The sequence below is a fragment of the Centropristis striata genome, chromosome 18 (assembly GCF_030273125.1).
Source record: "Centropristis striata isolate RG_2023a ecotype Rhode Island chromosome 18, C.striata_1.0, whole genome shotgun sequence".
In the NCBI taxonomy this organism is placed as follows: Eukaryota; Metazoa; Chordata; class Actinopteri; order Perciformes; family Serranidae; genus Centropristis; species Centropristis striata.
The window spans coordinates 35,267,182-35,284,681 of NC_081534.1; the positions used below are offsets into that span (position 1 = coordinate 35,267,182).

The 17,500-nt window shown below is 33.5% G+C and overlaps 1 protein-coding gene across 1 annotated transcript; it reads right to left on the reverse strand.

Annotated features, from left to right (window-relative positions):
- Positions 1–1,135: 1,135 nt before the first annotated feature.
- On the reverse strand, positions 1,136–17,304 carry taf1b (TATA box binding protein (Tbp)-associated factor, RNA polymerase I, B). The gene is made up of 15 exons (XM_059356818.1): positions 17,183–17,304; positions 14,699–14,797; positions 13,403–13,490; positions 12,203–12,300; positions 11,560–11,652; positions 11,199–11,283; positions 10,654–10,822; positions 8,507–8,606; positions 7,284–7,431; positions 5,686–5,860; positions 5,559–5,599; positions 3,518–3,605; positions 3,343–3,413; positions 2,344–2,566; positions 1,136–2,245 (listed from the first exon to the last, which is right to left on the reverse strand). Exons 1-15 carry the CDS (start codon positions 17,198–17,200, stop codon positions 1,957–1,959), a joined length of 1,785 nt encoding a protein of 594 aa, XP_059212801.1. The 5' UTR covers positions 17,201–17,304; the 3' UTR covers positions 1,136–1,956.
- Between the last annotated feature and the right edge of the window lie 196 nt (positions 17,305–17,500).

Genomic DNA, 17,500 nt, shown 5'->3' on the forward strand with positions numbered 1-17,500 from the left:
TTATTATTAGGGCCTCGGGGCAATAGCTGTAGGGACCAGTGCTGCAGTTTTTTATCAATCCCTGTTCAATGACCATGATCATTTTTGGAGAAATTCTGAGATTATAATGGGTGTGTATTGCACGGAATGCTCGTGTCACAGTGTGTGACATCATCACCAGAGTGTAGAGGGAGAGAAGAAACTGTCAAAAAATAAATTTGAAAACTGCGCTCCAGGCCGCAAATTCCACTCTACAGAAATAATGTATACATAGAAACGTAGGAAAATTAGTCTTCTCCCTCACAATCCTCTGGTAAAGCTGTCAGTTATAGTTTGGGCGTAGGACGCACAGATGATCCACCAACACCACCAACAGCCTCATTGGCTCCCATATTAAAAACGCAGGAAGATTTCTGAAAAAGGGAGATGTAACAGTTTTTTTAAATCGCTCTAACAAAGCTATTTTTTTAACTTTTCTTAAAAAAAATCATATGTAGACGTTCAGGAAGAACTCAGGACGCTCAAAGTGAAGAACCATAGACTGTATATAGATCATAGACTGTATATAGATCATAGACTGTATATAGATCATAGACTGTATATAAACCATAGACTGTATATAAACCATAGACTGTATATAGATCATAGACTGTATATAGATCATAGACTGTATATAAACCATAGACTGTATATAGATCATAGACTGTATATAAACCATAGACTATATAAATGGTTCCTCTGTGTATCAGGTTCTACTGGACCTTTAGTTGTGTTCTGTCTCCACCTGCTGGTTCCTCTCCATCACTGCACCTCTCTCTCTTTCTGCTCAACAACAAACTCATCAAAACAAACTTTCACTTCACAGAAACACAAAACATTATCTTCCTGACAGTCGACTTAAAATTAATCAATTCAAAATATTCCCTGCAACAAACAAACAAACAAACAAGGAAACATTTGAGAGCATCTTTGTCTTTGAGGAGACAGCCAATCAGAGAGCAGGACAGGAGTCAGCTGACAGATGAAATTAAACACACCTATTAATAATATAATTATTCTCTGAAACAAAATCTTTAGAAATGGTTTATTTATTTATTGTTTTTATGTTTTTTTTAATAGTCAGCAGTAACTGACAGTAATGATGTTTACTGAGCCATTTATTTTATTCAAATATATTCTTTATTATATCAGTTATCGTTCATATAAAAGGCTGACAGTGTAATAAACTGTACAATATATAGAATATATAAGATTTATGTTGGAGAAAGTCGCTCTAGAAATATTTCCAAAAAAAAAAAAGAAAAAATCAGAACACAGTTCACATAAAAATATAGAGATTTTCATTCAGGCTAAAAATAAATAAAGACTATATCAGCCTCCGTTCATTCGTTAGTTATCAGGACCTGGACTTGAACTCTGTTAATGATGACTCGACTTGGACTCAAACACTGGGGACTCGGGACTTGGACTCGGACTCAGGTATTGGTGACTCGACTTGGACTCAGACTCCAACACTGGCGACTTGGACTCAAATTCAAGTAATAACGCCTGACTTGGACACAAACATTCAGGACTTGGACCCGGACTGGAACTCAGGTATATCTGAATCTACTCAGACTAGAACACTTGGGACTTGGACTCCAACTAAAACATCGGGGACTTGGGACTCAATCTCTAACTCAGTCAATGATGATTGACTCGGACTCTTCTTGGTGACTCGGACTTGAACACCGGGGACTGGAGACTGACTCGGACTAGAGGATGGGTGACTGGACTACAGCAACCAGCCCCATCAGAGTCCTGATTGAACCCAGGATGAAATAATCTTAATTCAATAAAAAAAATATATTTTATAAAGTGTACCCGGGTAAAGTGGTTAACGTGGGTACAGTTGTTAAAGGGGGTAAAGTGGGTCAAGTCCAGAATGAATCTGGGACGTTCTGAGCCGTTACACCGGAACAAACAGCTGAAGGTTTTTCATCTTATTTCTACAGTTTCTGGTCCTTTCTGAGGCGTCCTGGACTCAGTCTCTGTCTCAGTCCTGGTCCTCTTCCTGGTCCTGGTCCTGGTCTCAGTCCTGGTCCTGGTCTCAGCCCTGGTTCTGGTCTCAGCCCTGGTCCTGGTGCTGCTGCGGACCAGCCTGCTCTCCACCCTCAGCACCTCCTGCAGCAGGTCCTGAGGCTTCAGGTCCAGCAGGAAGCAGAAGAGCTGGAGGAGCCAGGTGAAGGAGCTGGGCAGCCGGGCCTCCCAGTGGCCCGAACACTTCCTGTGGAGGAGAAGAAGAAATCACCCACTGGAGGACTGAATAGAATCTATTGATGACCTGGAGCTCAGAGGTCAAAGGTCGAGTCTTTGCTGGCTCACCGCGGGTCGCAGACTTTGAGTGACGGGTGCCAGTATGAGGAGCTGGGGGTCGGGAGGCCTCGGAGCTTCTGGTGCTGCAGACTGGGACCGTCGGCTCCGTCCTCGTCCCCCCAACAGAACCTGAAGCTGGACGGCTCGCCGCCGCGCTCGGCGCCACCGCGCTCGCCGCCCGCCGGACGGGACGAGAGCTTCTCAAAGCAGATCTGGACCTGCTCCGCTACTCCTGGAGTCAGAAACATCACAATTACCATGTTTATAGAGTCTGAAAGAATTTAAATAATTTAAAAAAATACTGAAATTATTTGATAAAAATAAATTAAAAATATTTTTAGTAGGTTTTGAAATTATTTAATTTGTTTTTTAAAGTCTGAGATTATTAAAAGAAAAATTTGTTCAAAATAAATTATGTGGGAAATTGTTAAAAGAAAAGTACAAATATATTTTTTTTAAATTAAGATTTTTAAAAATAAAAACAAATTATTACAATAATTAAATGATTAAAAAAAGCAACATATTTTTATTAACAATTTTAAAGAGTTTTGAAATGCTTTAAATTATTTTCAAAAAGTCCATAATTATTAAAAGAAAAATAATTATTCAATATAAATTAAGATTATTTAAAATAAATAAACATTACCTGAGTTAAATGTTATTTTATTTTTAAGAAGTTTTGAAACATTTGAAATTAAAAACGTGAAATTATTAAAAGACAAATTACAATTATTCAAAATGAAGTGTGAAATTATTAAAAGAAAAGTATTAAAAGTGGGTAAAGGAGGTAAAGGCTTATAATAATAATGATAATAATAATATTTACAGGCGCCCTTCGTACCACTCAACGTCACCGTACAGTGACAACAAAGAAAAAAATAATAATAATAATGATAATTTAACAATTTAGTAACATAATGGGGATGTGATGTGTGGTTTCAGGTCCAGTCTAACCGTTTAAACTGGACCATGAAGTGATTCTTATTGAACATGAAGTGAGATTCTTACTCTTCCTCTTCATGACGACACATGTCTTGATGGTGTTTGGGTGGAGCGGTCTGCTGGCCGCCCAGCGCCTCCTGCAACACAAACAAACCACCACAACAACAACAACAACAACAGCTCATTAACGCTCATCAGAGGCGACACGGCCACATGTTGGCGAGGCGGTGGCGGCGCTCACCGGGCCACGGCGTCCTCCCGCCGCTGCTGCGCTCGCATCACGGCGCCCTGCAGCAGCCGCAGCCAGCGCCGCACGCTGAACACACTTCCTGTTATCAACAGCCACAGACAACCAGAAGACAATTATTAATAATAATAATAAACATTTTATCTTGTTTGGAGAAATATCACATTTATAATACTGCAAATCATTTTATTTTTTAAATATTGTTAAATTATTTATTTAAACATATTTATATTTTCTTTTTGGTTTCATTGATTTAAATATTATATAAAAAAATATTACTTTATATTATTATAATTATATCAGTAAAAATAATATTGAATTTTTCTAATTGTTTTTATTTGAATATATTAAAATATTACTCATTTTTTACTACTCATTATTACTCATTTGGTAACTTCAAGTTAAATAATATTGATCTTCATTTAAAAATATTGGCCTTAATTATAATAATAATAATAATAATAATGATAAAAGTAATAATGATAATTACAGAGAATCACAAACAACATTTAGAATAACTTAAAATGTAACTATTATTATTAAACATTTCATCTTGTTTGGAGAAATATTACATTTATAATCCTACAAACTATTTAATTTTAATTTTATTAATATTGTTAAACTTTTATTATTTAAGGATTTTATTGTTTTCTTATTCATTTTTTAAATAAAAATTATTATAAATAACTTTGATTATTTGATATTATTATCATCATTATTATATCAGTAAAAATACATTTTTAATTTTTTTTTAAATATCTGTTTTAGTAATGTACCTCCAACTTAAATAATATATATAATATAATTTATGTAAAAATGTTGATCTTAATAATAATAATAATAAATATTATTTATTTATTAGTTGTTGTTCTTTTCTTCTTTATTTTATTATTATAAATATTATAAATAAATTTGAGTATTATTATTATTAACAATAATAATTTGTAGCATTTTCTGCAGGGCTAATGTTCCCACAAAAATTGAAAATTGATTAAAGATATAAAACCGACCAGCAGCTAAAACAGAGAAATAAACTAGAAAATAAAAAATATAAAGTAAAAGTTTTCCTGTTTCAATATATAAACTGAAATTAACTCCACATTTGTTTTTCTCCGTTAAACATTTTGAATTTAATTCTAATCTAAGATAAATAAATATTATAGAAATGTAAATACATCATTAACTCAAACTATAGATGTGATAGAATTATTTTTAAATAAAGATCTAAATTCCATCATTTATTGTGAAGTGACCTGATCTCAGCTTAATATCTGATTGTCTCTGGTGTTTGACTAGAGTGAATATTAAACTAGAGTGAATATTAAACTAGAGTGAATATTAAACTAGAGTGAATATTGAACTAGAGTGAATATTAAACTAGAGTGAATATTGAACTAGAGTGAATATTGAACTAGAGTGAATATTAAACTAGAGTGAATATTAAACTAGAGTGAATATTAAACTAGAGTGAATATTAAACTAGGGTGAATATTAAACTAGAGTGAATATTAAACTAGAGTGAATATTGAACTAGAGTGAATATTGAACTAGAGTGAATATTAAACTAGAGTGAATATTGAACTAGAGTGAATATTAAACTAGAGTGAATATTAAACTAGAGTGAATATTAAACTAGGGTGAATATTAAACTAGAGTGAATATTAAACTAGAGTGAATATTGAACTAGAGTGAATATTAAACTAGAGTGAATATTAAACTAGAGTGAATATTAAACTAGGGTGAATATTAAACTAGAGTGAATATTAAACTAGAGTGAATATTGAACTAGAGTGAATATTGAACTAGAGTGAATATTGAACTAGAGTGAATATTAAACTAGAGTGAATATTAAACTAGAGTGAATATTAAACTAGGGTGAATATTAAACTAGGGTGAATATTAAACTAGAGTGAATATTAAACTAGGGTGAATATCAAACTAGAGTGAATATTAAACTAGAGTGAATATTAAACTAGAGTGAATATTAAACTAGAGTGAATATTGAACTAGAGTGAATATTGACCGTTGGGCTCACCATCATGGTGGTGGTGATCAGCTGCTTGGTTGGATAAATCCCTGAAAGACAGAAACAAACCTTTGCTCTAAACTCAGTGTGAAACATGAAACCAACAGTGAGACAGTGAGACGTTAACGCTCAGCACCACTCCGTGTGGTCGTCCAGGCCGAAGAGCAGCTTGGCGGTGACGATGACGAGGGCGGCGGCCTGCACGTCGTAGCGCGGCAGGACGGGACGAGACAAACGGTCCGACGTCTGGAACGCTTCGTCCTCCATACGGGCCACCTCCGTCAGCCTGCACACCCACGGGTGGAGCTCGTCTGAGGACGGAGAGGTTAGAGATGAACTACACAGTCTAGAGAATCTAGAAGGCCGAGGAATCACAACTACTCTAACTGCAGAATAACACTAAATACAACACAAAATTAACAAAAAATGACATAAAATTAACAAAAAAATTGACCAATAAAGGCCAGAAAAGACACAAAATTACGACAAAATTACATAAAATTACGACAAAAAGACACAAAATTAACAAAAAAAAGACAAAATTACATCAAAAAGACACAAAATTAACAAAAAGACATAAAATTAACAAAAAAATTGACCAATAAAGGCCAGAAAAGACACAAAATTAGGACAAAATTACATAAAATTACGACAAAAAGACACAAAATTAACAAAAAAAGACAAAATTACATCAAAAAGACACAAAATTTACAAAAAGACATAAAATTTACAAAAAAATTGACCAATAAAGGCCAGAAAAGACACAAAATTAGGACAAAATTACATAAAATTACGACAAAAAGACACAAAATTAACAAAAAAAGACAAAATTACATCAAAAAGACACAAAATTAACAAAAAGACATAAAATTAACAAAAAAAATTGACCAATAAAGGCCAGAAAAGACACAAAATTAGGACAAAATTACATAAAATTACGACAAAAAGACACAAAATTAACAAAAAAAGACAAAATTACATCAAAAAGACACAAAATGTACAAAAAGACATAAAATTTACAAAAAAATTGACCAATAAAGGCCAGAAAAGACACAAAATTAGGACAAAATGACATAAAATTACGACAAAAAGACACAAAATTAACAAAAAAAAGACAAAATTACATCAAAAAGACACAAAATTTACAAAAAGACATAAAATTTACAAAAAAATTGACCAATAAAGGCCAGAAAAGACACAAAATTAGGACAAAATTACATAAAATTACGACAAAAAGACACAAAATTAACAAAAAAAAAGACAAAATTACATCAAAAAGACACAAAATTTGCAAAAAGACATAAAATTTACAAAAAAATTGACCAATAAAGGCCAGAAAAGACACAAAATTATGACAAAATGACATAAAATTACCACACAAAAATCAAAAAATTTTGTCCACATACTGAAGTACTCTCATGTTTCCAGCCTCTCCTGTCCTCTCCTCTCTGCTCTGTGTAAATCTGGTTTATTTTAAATGACACATGGAGAATAAAGAGATTCTGACACTAATATCAACATTTAACACAAGTTTTGGTCACTTTTTATAACTGATGATACGTTCAAGGACCGTCGGAAAGTTCAAACTCTGACGATAACGTCTGTTTTTACAGTTTCTTTCTACATTAAACTGGATTTTTGTTGTTGTTTTTTTAAAGAAAACAAACTTATCTTCTACAGTACTATTTGTAGTACTAAAAGTATGTGCAGTAGAAGTATGCGTGCTGCTGTTACCGGGCAGATTAGCGTCCATCAGGTAGCGCAGGCTGAGCAGGGCCGGGTGCAGCAGACTCTGCCTGCTGATTGGAGGAAAAGCAGGAAGCTGCAGGAAGACAATGAGAGTCTGAGCCTCTTTATGCACCGCGCGGTGGGACGGGACGCTCTGTGGAGGAAACACACACCACCTATTATTATTATTATTATTATTATTATTATTGTTATTATTGTTATTATTATTATTGTTATTATTGTTACTGGCTGTTTACAGCAGTAGTTCTCAACCTTTTTGAGAGGCGACCCCCGCTCACTGAACACAATCTCACAGTTCAGATCAGACAAACTTGGACAAATAATGAAGCAGACAACAACTAAAACATCTCTCTGTCTGTGCATTTATATATCTGTTCATATTTTATTGTTACTTTTAATCTAAGTCCTTTGCTATAAGAATCCTTGCAAGGTAATAACTTGCTACTTTGGGATTTGTCAGAAAAGGCACAAAATTACCTAAAAAAAGACACAAATTTACCAAAAAAGACACAAAATGATCAAAAAAAGACAAAAAATGACCAAAAAAAAGACACAAAATGACCAAAAAAGACAAAAAATGACCAAAAAAGATACAAAATGACCAAAAAAGACACAAAATGATCAAAAAAAGACACAAAATGACCACAAAATGACCAAAAAATGACCAAAAAAGACACAAATTTACCCAAAAAGACACAAAATGATAAAAAAAGACACAAAATGACCAAAAAAAAGACACAAAATGACCAAAAAAGACAAAAAATGACCAAAAAAGACACAAAATTACCAAAAAAAGACAAAAAATGACCAAAAAAGACACAAAATGACCAAAAAAGACAAAAAATGATCAAAAAAAAGACACAAAATGACCAAAAAAGACACAAAATGACCAAAAAAATGACCAAAAAAGACAAAAAATGACCAAAAAAGACACAAAATGACCAAAAATGACACAAAATGATCAAAAAAAGACACAAAATGACCAAAAAAAAAAGAAAAAAAATGACCAAAAAAGACACAAAATGACCAAAAAAAGACATTAAGTGACCAAAAAGACTAAAACCCATGAACACTTTAACACAGTGGGGACAGAGCTGACTTCCAAAATGATTTGTTGACCCCCAGAAATCATCTCGGGACCCTGATTGGGGCCGGGCCCCCCAGGTTGAGACCAGCTGGTTTAAGGGGCAGCAGAGAGAGTTTCTTACCTTGACTCTGAAGATCAGAGCGTCTTTTCCTTCCAGCTTCATCTCGTCTGGAAGTTTCTCGTAGGCGTTGACGTACGGGACGTGACCTTCATTCACCAGCCTGAAAACAAACAAACACAAACACAAACATAAACACAAACAACTCTAAACAGTGTGTGAGCTGCATGAATCAGGTCTGACTGGAAACTCTTTTTTTGTTTGTCATATTTCGTTCTTTTGTAGTGTTTGTTATTCTTTTCTCATATGAATATATTTATTTCAGAAAAAGATTGGCCTATTTTATTCCATAGGCTATTTTTATTTAAGATATATTTTTTTATTTAAATGTCACTTTATGGAGCTTTGATTTAAAAAAGGTTCTCCTGTTGTTCTACAGTATTTATGTTCACTTTAATAAATCAATAAAACTACTTGTGACATGTGATATTTGACTTAACATTTGTTCTCTTTGTAATAAAAATATCTGGATTTATATCGTATATGGATATTCAGCCTAAATATATCAGATAGGACTTTTGGTCCGTATGGCCCAGCCCTAACTCATATCATCATGAACTAAACCTTTTTATACTCCCTATTTCAATTGATTTACTCATTGAACCCCTGAAACAAATCTTTTCTTTAAAAAAAAAAAATCACAAAAAATTATCTTTATCCTCCATGTGTCAGTGTTGGTGCTTTCGCTCTGTGTCAGTTATATTCTGGAGTTCCTCAGGGTTCAATTCTAGGACCACTTTTAAATTCTGAACTCCCTGAACCCTACGCATGTTTTCTTTAAAAAATCATTAAAAAATCCTCCGTTCATCGTAGAAAGAAACTGTAAAAACAGACATTATCCTCAGAGTTTTAACTTTCCGACGGTCCTTGAACGCATCATCAGTTATAAAAAGTGACCATTACTTGTGTTAAATGTTGATATTAGTGTCAGAATCTCTTTATTCTCCATGTGTCATTTAAAATAAAGTGTTTACTCGAACCAGATCCTGTTGCCGTGGTGAGCAGGTGTGTGTGTGTGTGTTCTTGTTCTTCCTACATAGTGAGGACCAGGACACGTTTTTAACCAACAGAGTGAGGACATTTTTACAAAGTGAGGACATTTCGGCCGGTCCTCACTTCTTTAAAGGCTTTTTTTAGATTTCAGACTTTGTTTTAAGGGTTAAAGGTTACATGATAATGATAATTAACTGAAACTGTATTTTGTGGTTACAAAACTAACTAAAATTATAGTGAAAATGTTCTTCGTTTTCCTCTTTGTCAACTTTTTTCATACATAATGAAGATGGATCAGACAAAGGAAATAAAGGAAACATTTACTGTGACCTCTTTTAATCTCCCACCCAACAAATACCCCATTACAAAACACTTAAACTAATAAAAACTAGACTAAAACTAAAACTAGCAAACTAACTATAACAACTAATAAAAACGAACTGAATTTGAAAACAAAAATTCACAATGAAAATTAAAACTAAAACTAATGAAAAATCCCAAACTATCATAACCTTGCAAGAGAATTCACTGTTCCAATGAGGGTCCTCACAAAGATAGAAGTACAAGAATGTGTGTGTGTGTGTTCTTGTTCTTCCTACATAGTGAGGACCAGGACACGTTTTTAACCAACAGAGTGAGGACATTTTTGCAAAGTGAGGACATTTCGGCCGGTCCTCACTTCTTTAAAGGCTTTTTTGAGATTTCAGACTTTGTTTTAAGGGTTAAAGGTTACATGATAATGATAATTAACTGAAACTGTATTGTGTGGTTACAAAACTAACTAAAATTATAGTGAAAATGTCCTTCGTTTTGGTCTTTGTCAACTTTTTTCATCCGTAATGAAGATGGATCAGACAAAGGAAATAAAGGCAGAATTTACTGTGACCTCTTTTAATCTCCCACCCAACAAATACCCCATTACAAAACACTACAACTAATAAAAACTAAACTAAAACTAAAGCATTTAAAAAAAATAAATATTAAACTAAAACTAGTAAACTCACTCTAAAAACTCATTAAAACTAACTGGATTTGAAAAGAAAATTAAAACTAAAACTAATGAAAAATCTAAAACTATTATAACCTTCCAAGGGAATTCACTGTTCCAATGAGGGTCCTCACAAAGATAGAAGTACCAGAATGTGTGTGTGTGTTACCTGAGCAGGTCGCTGAGCGTCAGCAGCTCTCTGGTCCAGGTGAGGGCCAGGTGGATCAGAGCCAGAGTCCTCTTCATGCTCATGAGGCGTCCGGAGGGTCGGAGGCGAGTCGACAGGTAGCTGCTGGCGTCCAGAGAGCCCGAACACACCGACCAATCAGTGGCGCTGCCTGACACCACACACATCATTACTAATATTATTATAATCAATTATATTCAGGGTTCATAGGACCACACACATCATTAGTAATATTATTATAATAATAATAGAATCAGTTTTATTTTTAAATATATTTTATATGAAAATCTCCGGTCTCACTCTATTTCTAATACTTGATAAATTAATAAATAATATTGAAAACTTAATCAGATATTTCATCTTCAGCTGCAAAAAATGATATTCAAATTTAATTTAAAAAATATTTTTTTAAATCCCTGTGAGGTTAGCCTGAGCTTTTAAAATGTATTCTATAATTTCATAATAATAGTTATTAATTCAAGATTTTAAAACATAAAAAATAAAAGTAGGAAAGTACTTTTATTGACCTGCGTTGGACGGATTCGTCTCTCCGTCCGTCTCACTGGACAACAAGACAGACGACTCAGCTGACCTGTCAGAGTCACAAGCTCTCTGAGGACAGACAGGCAGGTAGACAGACAGGCAGGTAGACAGACAGGCAGACAATTTAATACAGTAAATATAAATTTAATACAATGGGAGAACAATATCATTATGATGAAAAATAAAATACAACAAAGTAAGAAAAAAGTGATAAAAAAAAATTAAAAATCTCTTTTTTTAGAGGATAAAATAAAAACTAAATAAAATTAAATAGGATAGGAAATAAAATACACGAAAATAAAAATCAATCAATAAAACTAACAGTGTGAGTGAAGATGCTCTCACCAGTCTAAAGCTGCAGCTTCTCTCTGGGCTGTTGGTGAACGCCTGACGGCTCTTCTGCAGGTAGATCCTCCACAGCTCACACAGCACCTGGTCCTGGAACGCACCACACCGTTAGCACGCTCACGCTAGCGCACGCTCACGCTAGCGCACGCTCACGCTAGCGCACGCTCACGTTAGCGCACGCTCACGCTAGCGCACGCTCACGTTAGCGCACGCTCACGCTAGCGCACGCTCACGCTAGCGCACGCTCACGTTAGCGCATGCTTGTATTGGTCCACGCTCTTATTAGTGAATCATGTCAGTGGATGCTATTATTAGCGAACGCTCATGCTAGTGAACGCTCACGTCAGCGCACGCTCTTATTAGTGCACGCTCTTATTAGTGAATCGTGTCAGTACACGTTATTATTAGTGCACGCTCACGCTAGTGCACGGTCAAAGCACAATCACGTTAGCGCATACTTGTATTAGTGCACGCTCTTGTTGGTGCATGCTCCTATTAGCGAACGCTAACGCTAGTGCACGCTCACATAAGCGCACGCTTTTATTACTGCAAGCTCTTATTAGTGAATCATGTCAGTGCACGTCTCAGCCAGTTCTTTTATTTTACAGTTCAGGGTGAATAATAAATATTAAAGCGGGACCTTAAAGCGCGGAGTGACTCCCAGAGCGATGAGGGCGTCGGCCTGATGCTGCAGGATGAACTGGAAACCTTCACACACCACCCACTGACGGCCGCGCTCTGCACCACAACAACAACAACAACAACAACAACAACAACAACAACACATATCAGAATACGACTCCAAATAAACTAATTAAAAAGTTCACCACCCCACCTTAATAAATCATGTTTCTGTAGATTTCATTATATTCTATTGACTGCATTAATCTCAAATATGTTTTAATTAATATTAATTCGCTGATTAATCTGCTGATTCATTTCTTTAATACTCATTTAATCAGAGTCAATAAAAGGCAGAGAATAGTAACAACAAATTAATTAAATTCTAGTTTTCTTCAAAACCCCAAAATATTCCATTTCATTTGATGTAAACAGAAAAAAAGGAAAAGCTCCAGATTAATAAGGCTAACAATAATTAATATTCATAATAATGACAATAATAACATCCTGCTGTTACTGTGACATAATGAGAGATTTGTTTCTGTCAGGTCGAAATCTCTCAACAATTATCATTATTGTTAATATTAATATTTACTCTCATTTCTAATTCAAACTGCCAGGTGAGTAGATAATAACCTGTAAATATATGTTTAATTTCCCTATTTTTTATTTCTTCCCCATAATTGGATTTTAATATTTTAATTGATGAGGAAAATGTTGTGAATATGATTTTCTTCTTTTGTCAGTAAAAAAAACAATTTGAGCTGCAATTATTGTGAGAAATGTGCTGCATAAATAGTTTATTATTATTATTATTATTGTTATTTGGCACCATCATTGTACAGAATTTTTTTATGTATTTCATTTTCCTTTTTTTTCCCCAATTGTTTTTATTTCTTATCTGCCTCAATTATAATATACGTAACTTGGCTATTTCTATTATTATTATTATTATTATTATTATTATTATTATTAGGCACATAATTATTATTTATTTTTTTTCAATTGCTTTTGTTTCCTATCTGCCTCAATTAAAATTCTATGGAAATAAATAAATCAAAGGTTTCTAATCATCATCAGAAACACTTCCTGTCCCTCTTCAGTTCAGCACAATAAGTCAGAACATTAGCTATTATATTATTATATTATTTTATATATTATTATAATATTATATGTATATATATATATATATATATATATATATATATTTGTGTGTGACCGGCTCTCTTGGTGCGGCTCCCTCGGCTGATGGTGGAGACGCGGCTGGATCCCGGCGTGATGTTTGGGTCCACCACCTCTCTGCTTCTCTGGTTCACCACACACACAGGACAACAACAAACAAACAAACAAACAGACAAACAGACTCATGTCACGTGAAGAGGAACAGAGTTCTGCCACTCAGCAGAACTACAGCCAAGATTAAATACAACTAAATTAAAGAATAAAGCAATTAAATAGCATAAGAGATCTTTTTAATTACTGAAAAATACAACTAAATAAAAAAAAATTAAAAAATTAAAAAGTAATAATTTATTTATAATATTTGATTAAAAATAATACAATAAATATAAATATATTAAAAAAGAAAATTCTAATTGAATAGGTAAAAAATATGTATTTTACTGAGAATATAAAATACAACAAAATAAAAAGGAACGAATAAAAATATATCAATAATCAACTTAAAAATACAGAAAATAAAACAGGAAAAAAAGATAATTTAATGAGAAGATTAAATACAACTAAAGAAAAGAATAAAGCAATTAAATAGGATAAGAGATCTTTTAATTACTGAAAAATACAACTCAATTTAAAAAAAAATAAAAAATAAAATAGTAATAATTGATTTATATTTGTTTAAAAATAATGCAATAAATTCAAATTGAATAGGAAAAAAATATGTATTTCACTAAGAAAAATAAAATACAACAAAATAAAAAAGGAACAAATAAAAATATATAAAAAATGATATGACATACAACTAAAAAATACAGAAAATAAAACAGGAAAAAAGATAATTTTAACGAGAAGATTAAATACAACTAAATAAAAGAATAAAGTCATTTAATAGGATAAGAAAACTAAATAAAAAAATAAGAAGAATAATTGTTTGAAAAAATAATTGATTTATAATATTTGATTAAAATAATAAAATAAATTAAAATCGAATAGGAAAAAAAAAATGTATTTCACTAAGATAAGAAAAATAAAATACAACAAAATAAAAAGGAACAAATAAAAATTTAAAATGATATGGCATAAAACTAAAAAATACAGAAAAGAAAAAAGTAAAAAAAAGACAATTTCAAGTTTTATTTTATATTGTTTCTTACCGTCTCATTTATTGTTAGAAAGGTTCTACATAAGAACAATAATCCTTCTACACAATATTTATTTATTTAAATTGGGTTTTTTTCTTATCTGCTTCAATTATATTGTATGTAAAGTACATTTTGATTGTCCTACTTTCTATCAGAGACGGAAGCTGTTTGTTGTTGTTGTTGTTGTTGTTTACCTCGATGACGTTGTGGCAGGATCTGCAGTAGAACCGACCCTCGTCTGAGACGCCCCAATCCACCGCAGAACACACCACACAGGGCTCCCTGTAGCCAGCCTACACACACACACACACACACACACACACACACACACACACACACACACACACAGACACACACAGACACACACACACACACACAGACACACACACACACAGACACACACACAGACACACACACACACACACACACACACACACACACACACACAGACACACACACACACACACACACACACACACACACACACACACACACACAGACACACAGACACACACACACACACACACAGAGACACACACACACACAGACACACACACACACACACACACACACACACACACAGACACACACACACACACACAGACACACACACAGACACACACACACACACACACACACACACACACACACACACACACAGACACACACACACACACACACAGACACACACACACACACACACACACACACACACACACACAGACAGACACACACACACACACACACACAGACACACACACACACAGAGACACACACACACACACACACACACACACACACACACACACACACACACACACACACAGACACACACACACACACACACACACACACAGACAGACACACACACACACACAGACACACACACACACACACACACACACACACACACACACAGAGACAGACACACAGACAGACACACACACACACACAGACACACACACACACACACACACACACACACACACAGGGCTGAGCTAGTCTTGCTGATAGAAGTGGTGCCACAGGTTGATAGTTGTGTAACACAATCAACAAAATCTCTTCAATCATTTATATTAGTAACGTAACTGTTCCCTAAATCTTTTTATAAACAACATAAACTACAACAGCGTAGGCTAGATGCATATACATATTCATACACATACTCACATAGACACCATTAAACATATAAACATTGACACACAAACAGTATATAAAGCCCTATACATAAACATGCATCTGCCTCGTCTACGTAATAAGATAGAAATAAGAACCAGTTCACTTAATATTCACTATGCATTTCCTTTTATCATTTTGGTCAGAAAAAAAGTGAGTAGTCTGAAGTATAAAATACTGATCTAGGCCTAAACCTTCATACTCAACACTTCAAAATAAGAGATTATCTCTATATATATAGCCACTTAATGTCAAATAAATAATAATAAAAGTCAGACACCGTTCAGCTAAGATTCTATTAAAAATTCTCATTAACTACTAATATAAATGATGGTGTTATGCTTCCAGTTATTTAAATGAATATAAATATAAATATAATAATATAAATATAATATATAAATAATATAAATATTTAAATAGTGAAACTAGAATCTAACTTCTTGTCTTTGGAGTCGGCTAAAGGATGCTAACGCTGTCAGTGAGACAGCTAACGGCTTTAAAGGTCTTTTTACATCGGTTTTGTTCTTTTCTTGGTATTTTCGTGTCTTTTTTGTTTTTTTTTTGTTGTTGTTTTTTTGTAATTTCACATATTTTCTGTAAGTTTGTGACTTCTTTGGTAATTTTTTACATATTTTTGTTATTTTTACATTCTTTTCTTGGTATTTTCGTGTCATTTTTGTGTTTTTTTTGTTGGTAATTTCACATATTTTTTGTAATTTTGTGACTTATTTGGTAGTTTTACATCTTTTTGGGTAATTTTAAGCCTTTTTGGTATTTTTACTCTTTCCTAGGTGATTTTGTATCTTTTTTTGTTCTTTTTACAGGTTTTTTTTTTAAATTCTTTTTACATTCTTTTCTTGGTATTTTCGTGTCTTTTTTGGTATTATATATATATATATATATATATATATGTAATTTCACATATTGTCTGTAATTTTGTGACTTCTTTGGTCATTTTTACATTTTTTTTCTTGGTATTTTTGTGTATATTTTTGGTAGTTTTACATCTTTTTTGCTAGTATCACATCTCGGCCAGACTCCATTCACAAAAACTGAATTTAATCTTTCTGGCTGATTAATTTTGTGAATTCAGTTTAAAATGTCTTTGACAACTTTATAACAACTTTATATTAAATTCGGCTGAGGATTTTTTCGGCACTAAGTTGATTAAATGTAGTTTAAATAGAGTTAAATGGAGTCATTCTGCTGACATTTATCCAGATTAAATGAACTAACTGCTCTGGTGTTTCACCTGAACACGTTTACCTGATGGAACCAGAGCCGGAAGTGACCTGGCTCTTCTATATCCGGTTAGACAGGTAAACATGTGTTCAATGGTATTTGTAGTCCGTTTTGTGCGCAAAATAATATAAAAATGACAAAATATTTCATGGAGTTTGGTCTGGAGCGACCAGCCGTTATAAGCCGTTATAAGCCGTTATTAGCCGTTATTAGCGTCACATTAGATTCTATTAAAGTCATAGATGAGGAGGAGAACTCACCGTTTGCTCTTCGTCCATTTTAACCCGCAGCAGCAGCCTCAGCTTGTAGTTTTATGTCTGAGTTGTAGTTCTTTCACAGAGCCACATGTTGAGCTTTGTTCTGGAGGCTTTTCTTCTTCTTCTTCTTCTTCTTCTGGTGTTTCCGGTGGAGCGGGAGGCTCTGCGGCGCTCTGCTGCCACTCACAGCTCAACACAGGAACTACACCCTGTTACACTTTACTATCTACACACAAGAGTTTATTTATTTATTTATTTATTTATTTATTTATTTATTTATTTATTTATTTATTTATTTATTTATTTATTTATTTATTTATT